Below are 15,898 nucleotides of genomic sequence, written 5' to 3'. Positions count from 1 at the left end.
GCCAGCAATTCTGTTTACTCATGTGAAAGTACTTCTGCAGTGGCTTAAATAATAAATGGAGAATTTCCAGCAGAAAAGAGAATGGACTGAACAAATGTCATAACACACGTTATTCTTCCTCACACATCTCAAAAAATAAATCTAGCTTTCATCGTTATACAGAAGAATATGGCTTGAGGTGCTGTTGCTGTGAGTTACCTTTCCAACATAGAAAGAAACATGAACAGCGGTGAGGAAATCTCACAGTGTTTTGAGGTCAGTCGTTCTGTCCTGAATGTTTAGTCAGATGTGTACAGTTGTTTTGCGAGAAGTGTGACAGTTATACATGGTTTGTTTTTTTTTATATTTACCATTGTGTTTAAATAGTGTCAACAATGCACATCCAAAATTTAATTCACAGTCCAGAAATCCTCATTATGAGCCTTTTTCTCATGCCGTTACCATTTTATGGAAACTGACTTAGTATTTCCGTCACCACCAGTGAATGATTTTATTTACTTGTTTATTTCTTGAAAGACTTTATTTCAGCTCTCTGGAGGATTATAAGCCAAGTCCTTAGCTTTTCCCCCCCTTTGCTTTTCTTTCAGTTATATAAATCTAACATTTTTAGTCTTCCACATCACTTTCACTGTTGAACAATGCTTTCATGTACAGGATCTTGCCGGTATGAAAACACAACTTGTTTGCTTCATTTAAGCAGTCCTGTCTTTATAATGCCATTTTTTTTCAGACACACTCTGAATGATTGGCTGGTGTGCCATAGCTGCATTTTACTTTCATGGGACAAAGTGAACGAACGACTGAATTTGGGTAGCTGGCATGCAGTGTCCTGTGGTGTGACATGCTATAATTCATCTAAAACCATTATTCTAATGATTTTATATTACACATGCAGTTTATGACCACATTTGAACCGAGTCTCTATATGGAATTGTACTTTTAATTCATTTTTCACACCACAGGAAAAAAGCTCCCATCTAGTCACATCTGGTTTAGGTTGCAGTTTATTTGCCAATAAAACAGCGCTGCTCCACATATGATGTGAGTTAATCAAAAATTACAATGGTTTCAGTGCAGGAACCAAGTGTGCTAATGACATTTGAGGCTAATTAATCAAAGTAAATGTGTATTTGGATGTCAGTGCTGGCAATTCTCCAAGGCCAACTCCAGTCTGATGACTGTTGTGTGGCTCGGCTCTGCATTTCTTTTTTCAAATGTTTATTCTGACCATAATTCACCGTGATGATGACTGCAGATCATTAGATTGTGTGTGCTCAGCTATTTCACTCCAGCTCACAAACTCTTCTAAAACGATCACAATAAATGTATATATCTTTTCATCTGAATAAAGCTGTCAAACGTATTGCCATTCCAAGAAGTTCAAAAAAAGTTTGTTCATTGACCTTTTAAGTATATTAGTTAAGTGGTTAAGATTGTTTACTGCCTTTTAACTTTATCCAAAATCAACGCAGAAAAATATTAAAAAGTAAACACATTGGTTCTTTTTTCAATAGCATAGCTAATAAAGAATGTATGTTGGCTTCGAGGTCATCTATACTATCATTCAAAACTTTGGGGTCAGTCAGGCCCCGTCCACACGAAGCCAGATCTTTCCCTATACGATCTTTTTTTTCCTCGTCTCAAGAAATATCTGCGTACACACGAAACCGCTGAAACCGGCTCAAAACGATGTAATATACATGCCAGACCAGTATGTGGTGCTGTAATTCTGCCACAGAGATACACTTAAAACAGAGAATAAGACTTGGAGCATGCACATCTACTTTTGCTGCGTCCCAATTCGCCTACTTATACTACGCCCTAAAAGTATGTACTCTTTCTGTGAACAAAAAGTACTTACTTTTGAGTGTGTAGCAAAATAGTAGACAAGCTTCGGGACATACTATCACGTCATACAATCGCGTCTTTGCTCTCTGTCGCATCCTGTCACCGTAAACTGATCTGTCAATCATCTTACATCCTCCACATTTCATTTAGCTAATTTCCTGCCATATCGGAGAGAAATGCAGTACCATGTTGATCTGCAATCGCGGGTCTTTCATGTGGAGAACTCTCCTCATATTAATGCATGATACATTTAAAAGTTAATTGCCAATCGGATCTTTATAAAAGTCCACATTGGTATTTGCAGATGAAAAATAACACAGATAACAATAAATAAATATTTTCTATCAATTTGAACCGATTATTAGTCACTCAAACCTCTCAGCGTCGATCGCGCATATCCGCCATGTTTTGTAGTTTTTTAACACTTTTTACTCGTGTTTGTAGTTCTGAACTGAATCCTCGTCCAACGCGCAATGGGTTGTGGACAATATTAGCCTTTATAGTGTGCACGGATCCACACTTCGAAAATCTACCGGAAATAGTAGACCATCCGGGGACTTTTGGCATACTCTTTTGAACATACTATGCTTTGGGACACACTTATTTTAATCTCACATACTATTTAGGATGGATAGTATGGACATTGGAACGCAGGGCGAGTCTGACAAGCGTCTGACAAAATATACAGATAGACTTTACACATGAAAATGCAAGGGCGGCGTTTTCAGGTTTATCCACTCTGGGACCCGGTTTCAAAAAATGTCAGATTCACCTTCTGAAAACGCCGAATTTGTCTGGACGAAACGCCTATCCGATACAAAATTTTTGCGTATGCACCTAAACGCGTCTCCGTGTGGACGGGGCCTTAGATTCAATTTTTTTTTTAATTAAAAATTAATGCTTTTATTAAGCAAGACTGCAACATTTATAATGTTTCTTGAGCAGCAAATCAGCATATCAGAATAATTTCTGTAGGATCATGTGACAGTGAATTTCAGCTTTGGAATAAATTATATCTTTAAATATATTCAAATAGTAAACGGTTATTGTTGTTATACTTCACAATATTACTGTATTTTTGATCAAATAAATGCACCTATAACAGACTCATTAGATGCTTAAAAAAAAAAAAAAAAAAAAAAATCTTACAGACACCAAACTTTTGAATGGTAGTGTATATGCCAGTGACTCCTAAAAGTTTCAGGCACATACTCATTTAAAATTAAAATAAATAAAATAATTCATGACTCATTCAACACTACAAATTTTTGTCCAATCAAATGTAATTGCCCTCGACTTGCGCATTAGTTTGACTTTGACTTAATACCCAAGTAACAAATCATGGTTCATGGTTCATGGCTATGACGGAACTAAAACCAATAGGCTACGTAAGAAAAAAAAAAGAAGAAAACAAATCTTTTCAATATGATCTGCCCAAGCGTCCTCTTTCAATAGGAAATATACCAATGAGACAGAAAAGAAAAAACATAAAGACTTAAAACGACATTTGAATATCTGTGCCAAGTATTTCAATCAATATTATCTGTGTTCTCAGACAGCTCTCAAAGCACAGCTCATTGTATATGTTTATGTGTGTGTGAATAAGAGGAAAACATGTAAATCACTCTCCTCTGCAGGAATGCAATGATGGGGTCGCTTCTTGACTTAGTCTTCTATCTCTCAGCCCTTGGCTTTTTCAGCTCAGAGGAAGAGATAAAGAACTAAGGAGCGACTAAAGGTGCACATTAATGGGCTGCTCAAAACAAGAACAAGAGGCTAAAACAGGAAGAACCGAGCCTGAGGAAGAAATCTACTGGAGGAAGCTAGTTAGGACCGTGAAGTCTAGGGATGAGTGCTCACCTTTTCTCTCTCAGCCTGCCAGCAATCTCACCACCCCTAACGAACTATCTGGCTGAGTCATGCCATGTCTAACTCTGTAAATCAGCAATGTGGGTTGTTGTTGACATGGATGATAGCACAACGTAACGCTTCCTTCATCTGGACCGGGACCAGTCTCACGCTGCCAACGCATTCCACCACAATAAAGAAGATAAATGAAGAGTGTCATTACATCCCTGTCATCTGTCTCTGCAAACCAGCGAGCCCAATTACGTTGTGAGATTACAAACGCTGCCTGTTTTACACACAGCTAATTTATGTTCATCTGTCTCCTTCTTGGATCCTGCAGGGGTGCCCTTAATATGATGCTCCCTGTCTTACCCTCTCTCACTCACTCCAAATACGGAAAGATTATGGATGTGGCAAATGTGGAAGTGTCTTGCTTGCCAGCGCACATCAGTTACTTTCCTCACAATCCCACATAATGAGTGACTTTCAAACTGAAACGAACTTCATAATAAATAACACAATTGATATGGGTGTTGTTGCAGGAGTGATCGGCACTGGCGAGGCGTTCACTCTGATTTAGTGTAATTTCCATAGCGATTCAGAAGCTGTGACTAAAATTGCACAGCAAGATATATTACAGATGGTGCCTCCCTTAATTAACTACATCTACTCAATCAAAGCAATGAACATGCCTCTTGTCTGCAAATTAAGCACTGCAAAATAAGTTGCATCATATAGATGTGAAGAAATTACTAGTTTTACATTTAAACAAGACCATTAAGGTGACACAGGGCCTCATTTATAAAATGTTGCATAGAAACTGTCCTACATTTGATCTTACGATTCAGAGAATGAACGTATGCACAAAACACGCGTATGCCTCTGAAATTTATAAATCGGAAATGTTGAATGAAATGGTTTCAGATCTCTGCCTTGTATACGTCACCTAATTAATGTCATTAACACATAAAAGAGCACCAGTCAACGTCCAAACATTTTACTTGAGAATGGCAAGCAGCATGAATTGCTTAGATTTCCAGATACCTACAGTAATCCGACTCTCTGTCACAAGGAAAAGCGTGTACTTCTTAGACCTTGACCTAGCACTAAGCACTTTTCCACATCAAAGACCGTTTTTATAAAATTGAAAAATAAAAACTGCTCTATATTATATATATATATATATATATATAGAGAGAGAGAGAGAGAGAGAGAGAGCCTAAGAAAGCAGCCTAAGGGCCCCACATGTGCAGGGGCCCCAGATTGGCCAGACTATTTTTTTTATTATTTTAAATTTATTTCAGCGCGAACAAAAAAAAAGACCCTCATTGGCCCACAAGAAAATAAATAAGCAGGTGATTTGTTAGATGTGACATTTGGGTCAAATCTGTCCAATCAGCTGCTGATCAAATCATGTCAATAATTTTCATTTACGTCACTGCTATTGCTAGACGGCACTGAGGCAAATGTCCGAAAGAAATTACGATAGTGGTTAAAAGAAGGTTCACAAGTTCACACTTACAAATAGTCAGGTAAATAAATTGGTAAACGTATTTGGCGTGCTGAATTTAGATTATATGAAGTAACCGAGAGAGTGTGAGGAGACGGGGTGGTGGAGGGAAACTGTCGAGGATTCTTGGGTGAGTTTTGACTGTGATTATATACAGGCCTAAACTCATGCCGATTGGGTAGATACGTTGATTACAGATTGTTGACAGCTGGTTGAGATGACGTAATCATTAAGATGACGTAATGATTGGGTAGCTTATTTGACTTGTTCCTCCTGAACTACGTTAATGAAACATAATTTAAAAGAACAACGTGAACAAGATATAATGAAAAAAATCCCAAATTGGCTGGATACTTCAAGGCATTGGATACAAGTCACGCAGTTCGTGAGGGAGAGATTGTTAACGGAAGGAAAACATTTGCCTATCATTCATCAACCTCAAATATGTCTTATCACTTGAAACATGTAAGTAGTAGCAACTTTACAAGTCCGCTAATGTTAGCCTAGTCCTAGGGCACGTCTCAATCCGCTCCCTCCCAGCAAGCAATAGCCATCATTTCACCATCTCGGTTAACTATAAACCCGATATAGTCTGGCTATGAGTAACTCACTTTTAGCCAAAATAATCTTTACATAATCTGACATCATAATCTGACATCATCAAATACATAAAGAACTATCTCCGATCAGCACGCGACAGATACAACACAAAACATTTACTATTTATCATAAGAAATATTACAGTATCATAGAGCATAATTTACCTACAAGTCTTTCTAAAAACACCAGTCAGTAGTCAGAGAATGGTATTATGCAAGACCTGTGGTAAATTATCATAAAATAACTCCGAATGGCACTAGTAGGCCTATTTCATGTTCATGTTTCTAGTCGTATTAGCTTCAAGTACTGGATCAAACAACCTTCATTCTTTCTGTCATTTCCTAGAGGAGAGGGTAACCTATTTTTGCAGTGATAGCATGATTAGTGTTGCTCTTTGAGGATGACTGCGCTCTGTTTCAGGCTGATGAACGGGAAACTCCCACCACATCGAGGTTAGCATAGTGACTCAGCATCTAGTTTGTTTAAGAATCATCTACAAGTTTTCCACATGGCTGCTGGTATGGCTGCATTATTGCAATTAGCTTTTGTGCTTCATTAGTATCACCATTCTAAAGCTAAGGGATTTAAGCCTAACTGATTAGACACATTAAAATGTCATTATCTGTTTTGTTTCATAACATTTTGTTGGGGGATGCTTCATTTTTAATTTCTTTATTTAATATCTAATCCCATTCTGGCTTTATTTTTATATACTCTATGAATGAAAAAAAAAATCATATTGAGATATTTTTGTCTCTTTGAAAAGTGTCATCAATGTGAGTACCACTGTGAGTTTAGGTGAAGCCGTAGCCAAGTAATGGCTCAGGATGGGAAGATGCCACTTCCCTGTTTTATTCATATCTTTGTCACCTTGGATTTACCACCAAAACCTTAAGCACAAAAAACAGCACTTGCGTTTGTCTGCCAAGAATGCATTGCAAGACATGCAAAAGACGCAAGCTGTTATTCTGAGACAAGATAATAAATGTGAACAGGCACATGCAAAGCATACATAAACAGGGCTCCATGCAGACTGTGACTAAATGGTTGCATTTTGTGAACTTTTTTCCTGCAATTAAGTTTTGTTAGCAGTCTGGTTCCACTGCAAAGTTTCCCAGCTCTCTTAGATTATGCACTGACATTTGTATGGCAAATGAGAAACATCAAAAGGCAAATGCTCCAAAAGTGGAAAGAAACAGCGCAACTTGTTTGAACTGAGCGGCACAGACCATTTATCAGCTCAGCCTAACAGACAGCGCAGCGCAAGCTCAGAGCAGATGCATTTACTTGCAGATCGATCACATGACAGTTATTAAACTGTGCTGTGACATCCAGTGAGAAGCGTTTGAATCTGGCTCAAAATTTCTTTTATAAACCTTAAATGTCTTGGTAATTTAAACTTGCTTAAGTCCAAATATTCTCATATATCAACTGCGTTTTTTAAATTATTTTATGTTTCCTGAGATGCACTTATAATGTTAGTATGATTTTTACATCAAAAATAGTCATAATTTTGAAATAGAAGGCCATTTTCAACCCTGATTTTAGCCCTCTGATTTGAACGCTCTGTTGGAAGGGGCGTGTCTACTGTGAGACTTCAATGTAAAGGCCTACTGCTGTGATTGGCTAACATTTTTGCATATGAAATAAGTATTACATGTGGAACTCTCTTGAAATCTTTTACTAAGTTTTAACTACAGCTTTTGAGATAAAATCGTGAAGAGTGTTCATTGTAGGATTATGTTTAGATCTACTCCCATCGCATGAAAAGTTGCAGCCATGATTATTGTAGCTGGTGACAGACATGTCTGTTGAACACATGAATGCAGTGATATCATCATTGCAACTCGATTTCTGCACTCTCACAAATGCTTTCATCGCAACTAACAGTGCAAGGCAAGCACAATAAGATATTCATTGTGAGCTGTAGACATTGATTATAATGGGAGTTTTTGCAAAGCCTGTGCAGAAATTCCAACTGATTTACCAACGAATCCACAGTGAAATGTACCGAACAAACAAATAATGCTCTACTGAGCCATTCACACAGCTGAAAATAAATAACCACTTTCCTAGCCTTTGAATCCTTTGGAAGGTAATGTTATTTTTAGTCCAGTGTTCCTGTATCACTCATCTCACTAACACGCCAGTGGGCGGGGCCAAAGATGTGATGATGTAGAAGTAGGTGTTGATCTATTTCAGCAAAGGCGGTGTTTCGCCACACTATTACGTCATGTGACAAAATCTGAAATGAGTCATTTTCAGACCTTGGTTTCAATAAAAGTAAAAAAATAATATGTTTTTATAATAAACTTTTTAAAATCAAAATGTAGATTTGAATTTTTTATGTTTTTATATCCAAAAGATGCTATGTGAAAGTTTAAAACAGAAAATAGGGGTTTTTATCTTGCCACTTTCTTGGTAAAGAAAATGCCTTTTTACTCAAATTAATTGCGTTTTGGAAGCAAACTCTTCATATTTACATTATTGCAGTTAGAAACCAAAGTTACTTTTTACCATGGTAGTGATGAGCCATACATGATTTTACCCATGGTTATTATAAACTACAAAAGTATGATACTATGGAAAAACAAGTACAAAATCGAATTAAGGACCATCAGACTATTGAATTATTTCCCTATAACAATTAGTTTTTTAGTTTATACTTCTAACAGATGTCACTGTTGCTAATATATATTAAAAGGGAAATGTGTGTTTATGACAAATTATGTCATATTATTAGTAACTGCACTTATTTGTGAAATTAAATAGTAATATTTGAATTGGGATGATTCATTTTTGTCCCCTCCTATGGCAGTATCAAATCTGGTGCCACGGTTCTCAAATGTTAGTCTGGATCCCTTCAACATCAATAGTCAATAAATCACTGGTACACATTTAGATTAAAAAAACTGCATTCACACCAACTAAACAAATCCAAACTCAGATTTTTTTGCATAAAGATCTGAACTGAGGCATGTTACAAGTTTGTCAGCTATCATTAATCGCTGCGTAAGCACATAAGCATAGACCCGCACAGTCTCATTAAAGCGACAATTGCCTCAGAGATACCCTTGGCTCACCATTTATAGGTGAAAGAAAGCTTGGCATTTCAGAGCTGTTCATACGTCAATGCTTGCTGTTTGCGACTTCTTACAGCTAACGACAGAACAGGGACATGCATTGTCTTCCCTGTTCCAAGCTGTGGTGATTTAGTGCTTTCCAATGTCATTTCCTTTGCTTTTAAAACCATCTTACCACCCTGGGTAATCAAGAGCCAGGCTAAAATCCGGTCTAATAAAAGGCAAACGACTGAATTTGTGAGGAAAGGCAGTCATTTGTACTTGATAGCTTTTTACATACTGGATCTATTTGCCTGTGCCTTTCAATCCGCTCTCATGGTGTGGGATTCTTCCCCCGTTGTAATATTTCACCTGAATCAACACCTGCAGAGTGCTATATAAATGCAAATGGTATTTTATTGTGTTGCGGAGCTTTCCTTCGCCGAGGAGGTGCAAGCCACATCTCGCCCTTATTGTGGAGGATTCCTTATTCCCTGTCATTAGATTCAGTGGTGTCAGCTCATATCACTGTCCATTTGAGAAAGACTCTGCCGGATTCTATTAATAAAAAGCACCTCTGTGACTAGACACCCTCAAAGCCCTCAGCCTTAATTATCTGAAAAGACACAATTCACTTTCTTCACCATCTCCATTTGTAGGCGTTTGGGTGCGAACCCATACTTGCTGAGTGCATATGTGTGCGCACACATGCTCGCAGGTTTGGCACCAGAGCCCAGGCCGTGACTGCCAACCCAATGACTTTCATCTGCACTGATGACAAATGGCCGTGGCATGGACCAATACGGACTGGAAGCAGATGAAAAGAGGCCCATCTTCTCCCGCACTGCATTTAATTACCCAGCATATGTTAGAAATCACTCCAAAGAGGATTTGGGGAACGCTTGTTGATCTGCAACATGAAAAGAGCTCTTTCTCTTCTGTTTCATTTTGTTTAATTCAGTTTGCGCAAATCATTGATGTGGTGGGAGGGCGGGCGCGACGGAGGGCGCGTTTAATCTGCTCGGCCTAGCTGACGAAAGGCTTCCCGGTGGCCAGAAGGGGAGAAAAGTGTGGATCTCTCATCCTCGCCGCAGGGTTACAGTGGCACTCCTGGTCTGCTTCTAATTAAGCGCGCATTTAGAAGGTGAGCTACGAGTTGGTTTTGGCAGGCAAGGAAAAAGGAAATGCAAATGGGTCACGACGGAAGTCGGCCTGGGAACGACTCCCCCATCAACCCCCCCCCCCCCCCCCCCCCCCCCCCCCGCTATTGCACAGACTGCACCATCAAAGGATCCCCCCCAATTAGGGCTGGATTCAAAGCCTTTTCCTCTGCCGCACTCAACAAATACAGGCAGAATATGATCGGACATTCAATGCCCAGCTGAGGGATTCAAACTGACGGGCCCTGCACATCTTATGAAACTCAAAAATGAGAATGAGAGGGCAACAAGCAGCCGAGAGTCATCAAATCAGCGTGATTCCAAACCAGAGGCGAGAATTTTAATTACGTTGTGGGATAAAAGTCCAGGAAACTTAGTGCGATGGAACTATTAACAACATCGGACACTTGTTTATGCTTATTCCGAAGTGAACTCGCCTGGAAGTACTGTAATGAATGTGTACTTTCAGTGGAGACACCGGGGTCATTTCTAATAATTGTTGATATTACTGAACTCACCCCGGAGACACGGATATGCATTATTCATCGGGCTCTCTTTGACATCCCTCTCGTTTGAGCATTTTATTCAAGCTGGACCTATCATATCCATATTCATCAGGCTGCAGAGGGGTCACCATGGGCAATAATCCCAGTCGCTGATGGTACGATATCAAGATGGCAAAGACATTTTCATTAAATTCATTCTGGTATAATTTCACAGATAATAACGGCTGAGCAGATTGGACTGCTGTATGTCAGGCTCCTTGTTTGGTTACGAATAAGCCGCTCTATACGCTTCTCTGCTCATTGTTCAAAGTAACAGAAAAATTGTTTTCCAGCATGAATCGTGAGTGAGGGACAATCGATAAAGCATAAACCAAGAGAAGAAAATGTTATTTCAAGTGTTGATTAGAGACGGAAATTAAAGTTTCTTATGTTTCTTGCAAAGAGTGTTTGAAGCCAAAAACAAAGATATAAATGGAAAGATAATGTATGATGGAGATAGTTGATGTGAAAATTGCTTCAAAAGGTTCTTCTCTTTTAGAAGCATCAAAGTCCTTCTTCAATCTGCCTGGAGTCTCAACATCAAATCTCTGCCTGGGAAGTGTGTTTGTCTCTTTATATGAGCACAACCATCTTTCAACCTTCTGCATGAACATAAAAATCAGGTTGTTAGAAGTTAAGAGCATCATCAAACCATGACAGGGTTTGGTTTCTGCTCTCTGTTAATCAGGGTCAAAAGGTCAAAAGCCAGAAAATACGCCTACCTTGCAACAGTGTGCAGGATATATTTTTGCAATATGAAACTGTGTATTGAAAATCAATATAAGCTTTTGAGTTACAGTTTTCATCTCCTGCTCTTCTATTTGCCTCAAACTTGACGTCAGCTACCAAAAACCTCAAGAATACAACAGCTATCCAATCATAAAACATTTTTTATTATTATCAGTGTTGAAATACAATGTTGTTTTGCTACTTAATATTTTTGTGATACAAGAAAAGCATTTATTTTAAATAAAAAACTTTTGTAATATTATAAATGTCTTCACTGTCATTTTGATCAATTTAATGTGTCCTTGCTGAATAAAAGTATTAATTTCTTTCAATTCTTTTTTTTTTCAATTTGAAGTTAAATTTAAATATAGTGTAAAATTAAATTCTGTAAAATAATGGCTCATTCAGCAACTCATAATTTAATTACAATTAATAATATATGAACATAAAATATATCAGCATATCAGCGTCCCTACCCACCAGATATCAGTATCAGCCAAAAAAGATAAATAAAAGATATCTCAGACGACCAATACTTGTATCTTTCTTATTTTGCTGTTGATACCATAAGAAAAGACATAGGAATGAAAAGAAAGAAAATATGAAAACGGTCTATAAGATCTCATGGTTAGTTGTTTTTGTGGACCCTGTCTTTTATGTCTCCATTATCCCACCCTTATCGTGATGAATAAGACCATCTTTCATGCTCACTAGTGATCAAAGGATGCATGTCTACATAAAAGCCAAGAAATGAGAACAAGAAGCAAGCCAATGACCATACAGAATACATTCAGCACTTGAGACGTGAAAGATGGAGAAATCTGAAAGAGAAACCAGGAGGAAAATATAGCCAGCAGCTATCACCCTGTAGCCCAAGACTGTTTGCCCACTGAAGCAAAGCAGGGTTGAGAACGGTTAGTACCTGGATGGGAGCGCGTCTGGGAAAACTAGGTTGCTGCTGGAACAAGTGTTAGTGATACCATCCTCCTGTGGTCTGTGTGGGTTATAACGCCCCAGTATAGTGATGAGGACACTATACAGTGAAAAAGCACTGTCCTTCGGATGAGACGTTAAAAGAGTAGGGGTGTAACCCCCTGGCATCCTGGCCAAATAGCAAGAGTATAGAGGTATAAAATTAGGGCCTTTTTCTAATGAGAACAATTTGAGAAGCAGAAAACATCTTAGAGCTTCTTTAGATTTCAAATGTGACTTCTCTTTCCTACGGAGAGATAGGCCAGACAGAGAGATAGCCCTGTACTGTGCATTACTCCGCTGATCATCATTCAGTACGGGGGAAACATTTGTGTTCAGTCACTTCTCTTTTGCCCAGATCCCTCCGGCTAGAGTGAATTGGAAATGAGCCAAAATCTAATAAGGTTCAACCTGGCTGTCAGGGTTTTGAGTGTGTGACGGTAGAGAGGTGTGTGATGTAGTGGCTGAGAGATAATGTATTGTAAAAGCCAAGGATAGTAGAGCAGGTGGCACGTTGGAGTATGTGACTCATTATCTTTAAAACGGGAAAGTGTTTGGCAGTCTTTGTGTTTAGCATGGAGCTAACTACTTACAAGCCTGTGCGCATAAAGCAATCACATTGCTAGCGGACTGGAGCCAATGCATAAAAGAAAATACGCTTCCTTTTGTGATGCTTTTTTCTCGTTGTGTGGCTCATTTACTGCAGATTAGAGTATGACTATGAAATCCACATTGTATCAAAGAGGTCTGATCAAACACTACATGTGATATTCATTAAAAACATGACCATCCACATGGCAAAGAGTTTTGATCAAACAATGCATCAGATATTCATCAGCTACAAGTTCATCTACAGACTGTCATTAATATGGGGGAAACTGACTAAAAACACTTCAAAAAGCTCAAGCCTGGGCTTTGATGGGACAGCATAAATCAACCCCAGTCTTCTCGGAAAATGAATATTAGCAAAGCTTTTAAAAGAGCCTGAGAATAATGTTATATTACTGGTTTAAATGTTCACATATAGGAAATATATAGGCAGAGCATGTGTTCTTCATTAAGGAGCTTGACTGACACATCTTCACAACTTATTATTAAACCTCATCATGACAGAAGCATGAGACATGTGTATGTAAAGTTATCCATTTCACTAGGTAATAATGAGAAATTCTTTCTAATTGGCAGATATAATGCTGCTATTTCAAAACATCAGTTCAGCAAGCGTGACAATAATAGTATTTAAACTTTCAAGCACATCACATTTCTGTTTTTAATTGCATTTTTTCTCACTCTCTCTGATGTTTTGACGCATTCAACAAGCCACCTTTGCAGCTTTTCTACTGTTTAATTTTTAAGTAAATGCTTTTTTTAACTAAAGAGTATTTGAGTTCTGTTCGAGTTTCTTAGCACTCCTTTAAAAATGAAATTTTCACACAAAACTCTTCTACCTGCATTCATTTTAAGCAAGAGACCTGTGTATGCCAAGTCAATGCACAATAGCTAGCTAGTCATGTTTAATTAGCATCACATGTTTAACAGAAATAGCGATCATGTGCGGCTGAGGCACAAGACTTTGCCAGACACTCCAGAGAAATAAGTCTGTGACTGGACAGCTCTACTGGCTTCTGGGCACCCCAAGCCCATTATCTAAATAAACATGTCAGCTCAGGTAATGGGGAGCCACTGGATGAGATCTGTGATCCATTTTACGCCTGGTATTAACATCCATTTCAGATGACTTGTTTGAAACAGAAAAAAAAAAAAAAATAGCAAAATTGTGCCACTTCAACTACAGGTGAACATAGAGTATGTTTACATGCACCCTTATAATTGGATTATAATGGGATTTTGGCAATATTGCGATTAAACTTTACCTCATGTAAACGCAATACTTCGATCAAACAAATGCGATTAAGTTCATAATCGTAGTAACCATAATCGCATTAAACTAGATGGTGTACGCCCATTTTATTCGCAATAAACAGGCATGTAAACTCCTTAATCGCATTATTACCGCTCAAACAAAGTGCGCATGTGCTCGGACGTACACAGATGCCATGTGTTGTTCACACAACTTCATGAATGAACTCCATGACGTTATTCTGAAGTTCTCTCTTCTCCATATCGATAAACTCTGTCAACACAACTTGCTGCTCAGTATCTTCATCGAGGCGACACAAAGAACACGATGAATTTTCTTTACTCTGATTATTCACTAATAAGTATGGTTATACCACACTCAGGTAGGCATATAGTATGCATGTTACTGGCTATTGTTTTAATCTACTCGCATGAAATTCTAAATAAATTATAGACGTACTGGATATTATTCAGCGCCACGATGAACATGGCAATGCCAGTGTTGTGCCGAATTTCGAATCCCTGTCAAATTATTACCCCCCCTCATTGAAGTCGCTACCTGATTGCCTAATCCTAACCCCTCCCCCACACCTAATCCTAAACCTACCAATACTACCAATACCCCCCTAGTATTGGTAGGTTTAGGATTTGGTGTGGGGGAGGGGTTGAGTGTGTCATATAAACATCTTACTGCGATTAAGACCTTACTCTGATTATTAGAAATAATCGCATTATTGGTGCACATGTAAATGTAGTCACTGTCACACACTGACTGAAAAGTGACCACACTGTATCTGACCAAAAGTAGTCAAAGGATGGGATGTACACTACCGTTCAAAAGTTTGGGGTCCGCAATTTTTTTTTTTTTTTTATGTTATGTTATGTTAATACTTTTATTAAGCAAGCATGCATTCAATTGATCAAAAGTGACAGTAAAAACATTTATAATGTTACAAAAGATTTCTACTTCAAATAAATGCTGTTTTTTTATTCTATTCGATTTTCATTCAGTTGTTTTCAACATCAAGTCTTTCAAAAACAATCTTATGACCCCAAACTTTTGAAAAATACCAGGTATTTCTTTTAGTCTTTGGCCTTTCTGGTGATATTTATTACATTTATGCATTTCACTTAATGAATACAACAAAGAATGAAAATAATAATTAAACAACAGTGCTCAGCCCTAGTCGTCATGAGGAATGACCTCGGTGCACTAGACTCGGTATATAATAATATTGGAACCAGATGATATATTTTGCTTTACCTTGCCAACATAGAGAGGGTCATCTCCTGTGTATTCCTCCAGGACGAAGAATTGGTTCCACACCCAGTTGCGCTTGTGTCTTTGAAGGGATGCACCCAGACTAGCTCTGATGGGCTTCAGAGAAGCCGAGCGGAGCGGGACAGAGTTCAGAGTCATCCCCCGGCAGCCCATATCCCACTGGGCCAACAGCAGTATAGTCATTAAAGTCAGTCCAGCCCACATTGCAGAGCCTATCTGCATCATTTGGATGAAAGGATGAACGTAAAAAAAGGAAACAAAAAAGTACACTCCTCCGTATTGAACGGGCACCAGAAATCTTGAGGCTAAGACGTTGCTCCTGGGAAACTGTGCACCACCCTCAGCACTGGCACGGATAGACGGATAGAACGTCTGACCGGTGATTGATGGGAGAGACCACAGGAATGAACGATGATTGTAGCTGAACCTCTCAAACCTGCGGTGAGAACAGACATCAGGGGGAGAGGTTGAAGAAAATCAGA

General features: G+C 38.5%; 1 protein-coding gene across 1 annotated transcript in view; it reads right to left on the bottom strand.

The window, feature by feature from the left end:
• Positions 1-15,614, bottom strand: part of cdh7a (cadherin 7a) — a 54,904-nt gene extending 39,290 nt beyond the window's left edge. Inside the window, exon 1 of the mRNA XM_067362170.1 lies at positions 15,399-15,614. Within this exon, the coding sequence (XP_067218271.1) occupies positions 15,399-15,599 (201 nt within the window). The 5' untranslated portion in view covers positions 15,600-15,614. The remainder of the gene's footprint in view (positions 1-15,398) is intronic.
• Between the last annotated feature and the right edge of the window lie 284 nt (positions 15,615-15,898).

This window comes from Chanodichthys erythropterus, chromosome 16 (assembly GCF_024489055.1).
Source record: "Chanodichthys erythropterus isolate Z2021 chromosome 16, ASM2448905v1, whole genome shotgun sequence".
Lineage (NCBI taxonomy): Eukaryota > Metazoa > Chordata > Actinopteri > Cypriniformes > Xenocyprididae > Chanodichthys > Chanodichthys erythropterus.
The sequence above is the reverse complement of the archived record's forward strand: the minus strand, read 5'-3'. Positions and strand labels throughout refer to the sequence as shown.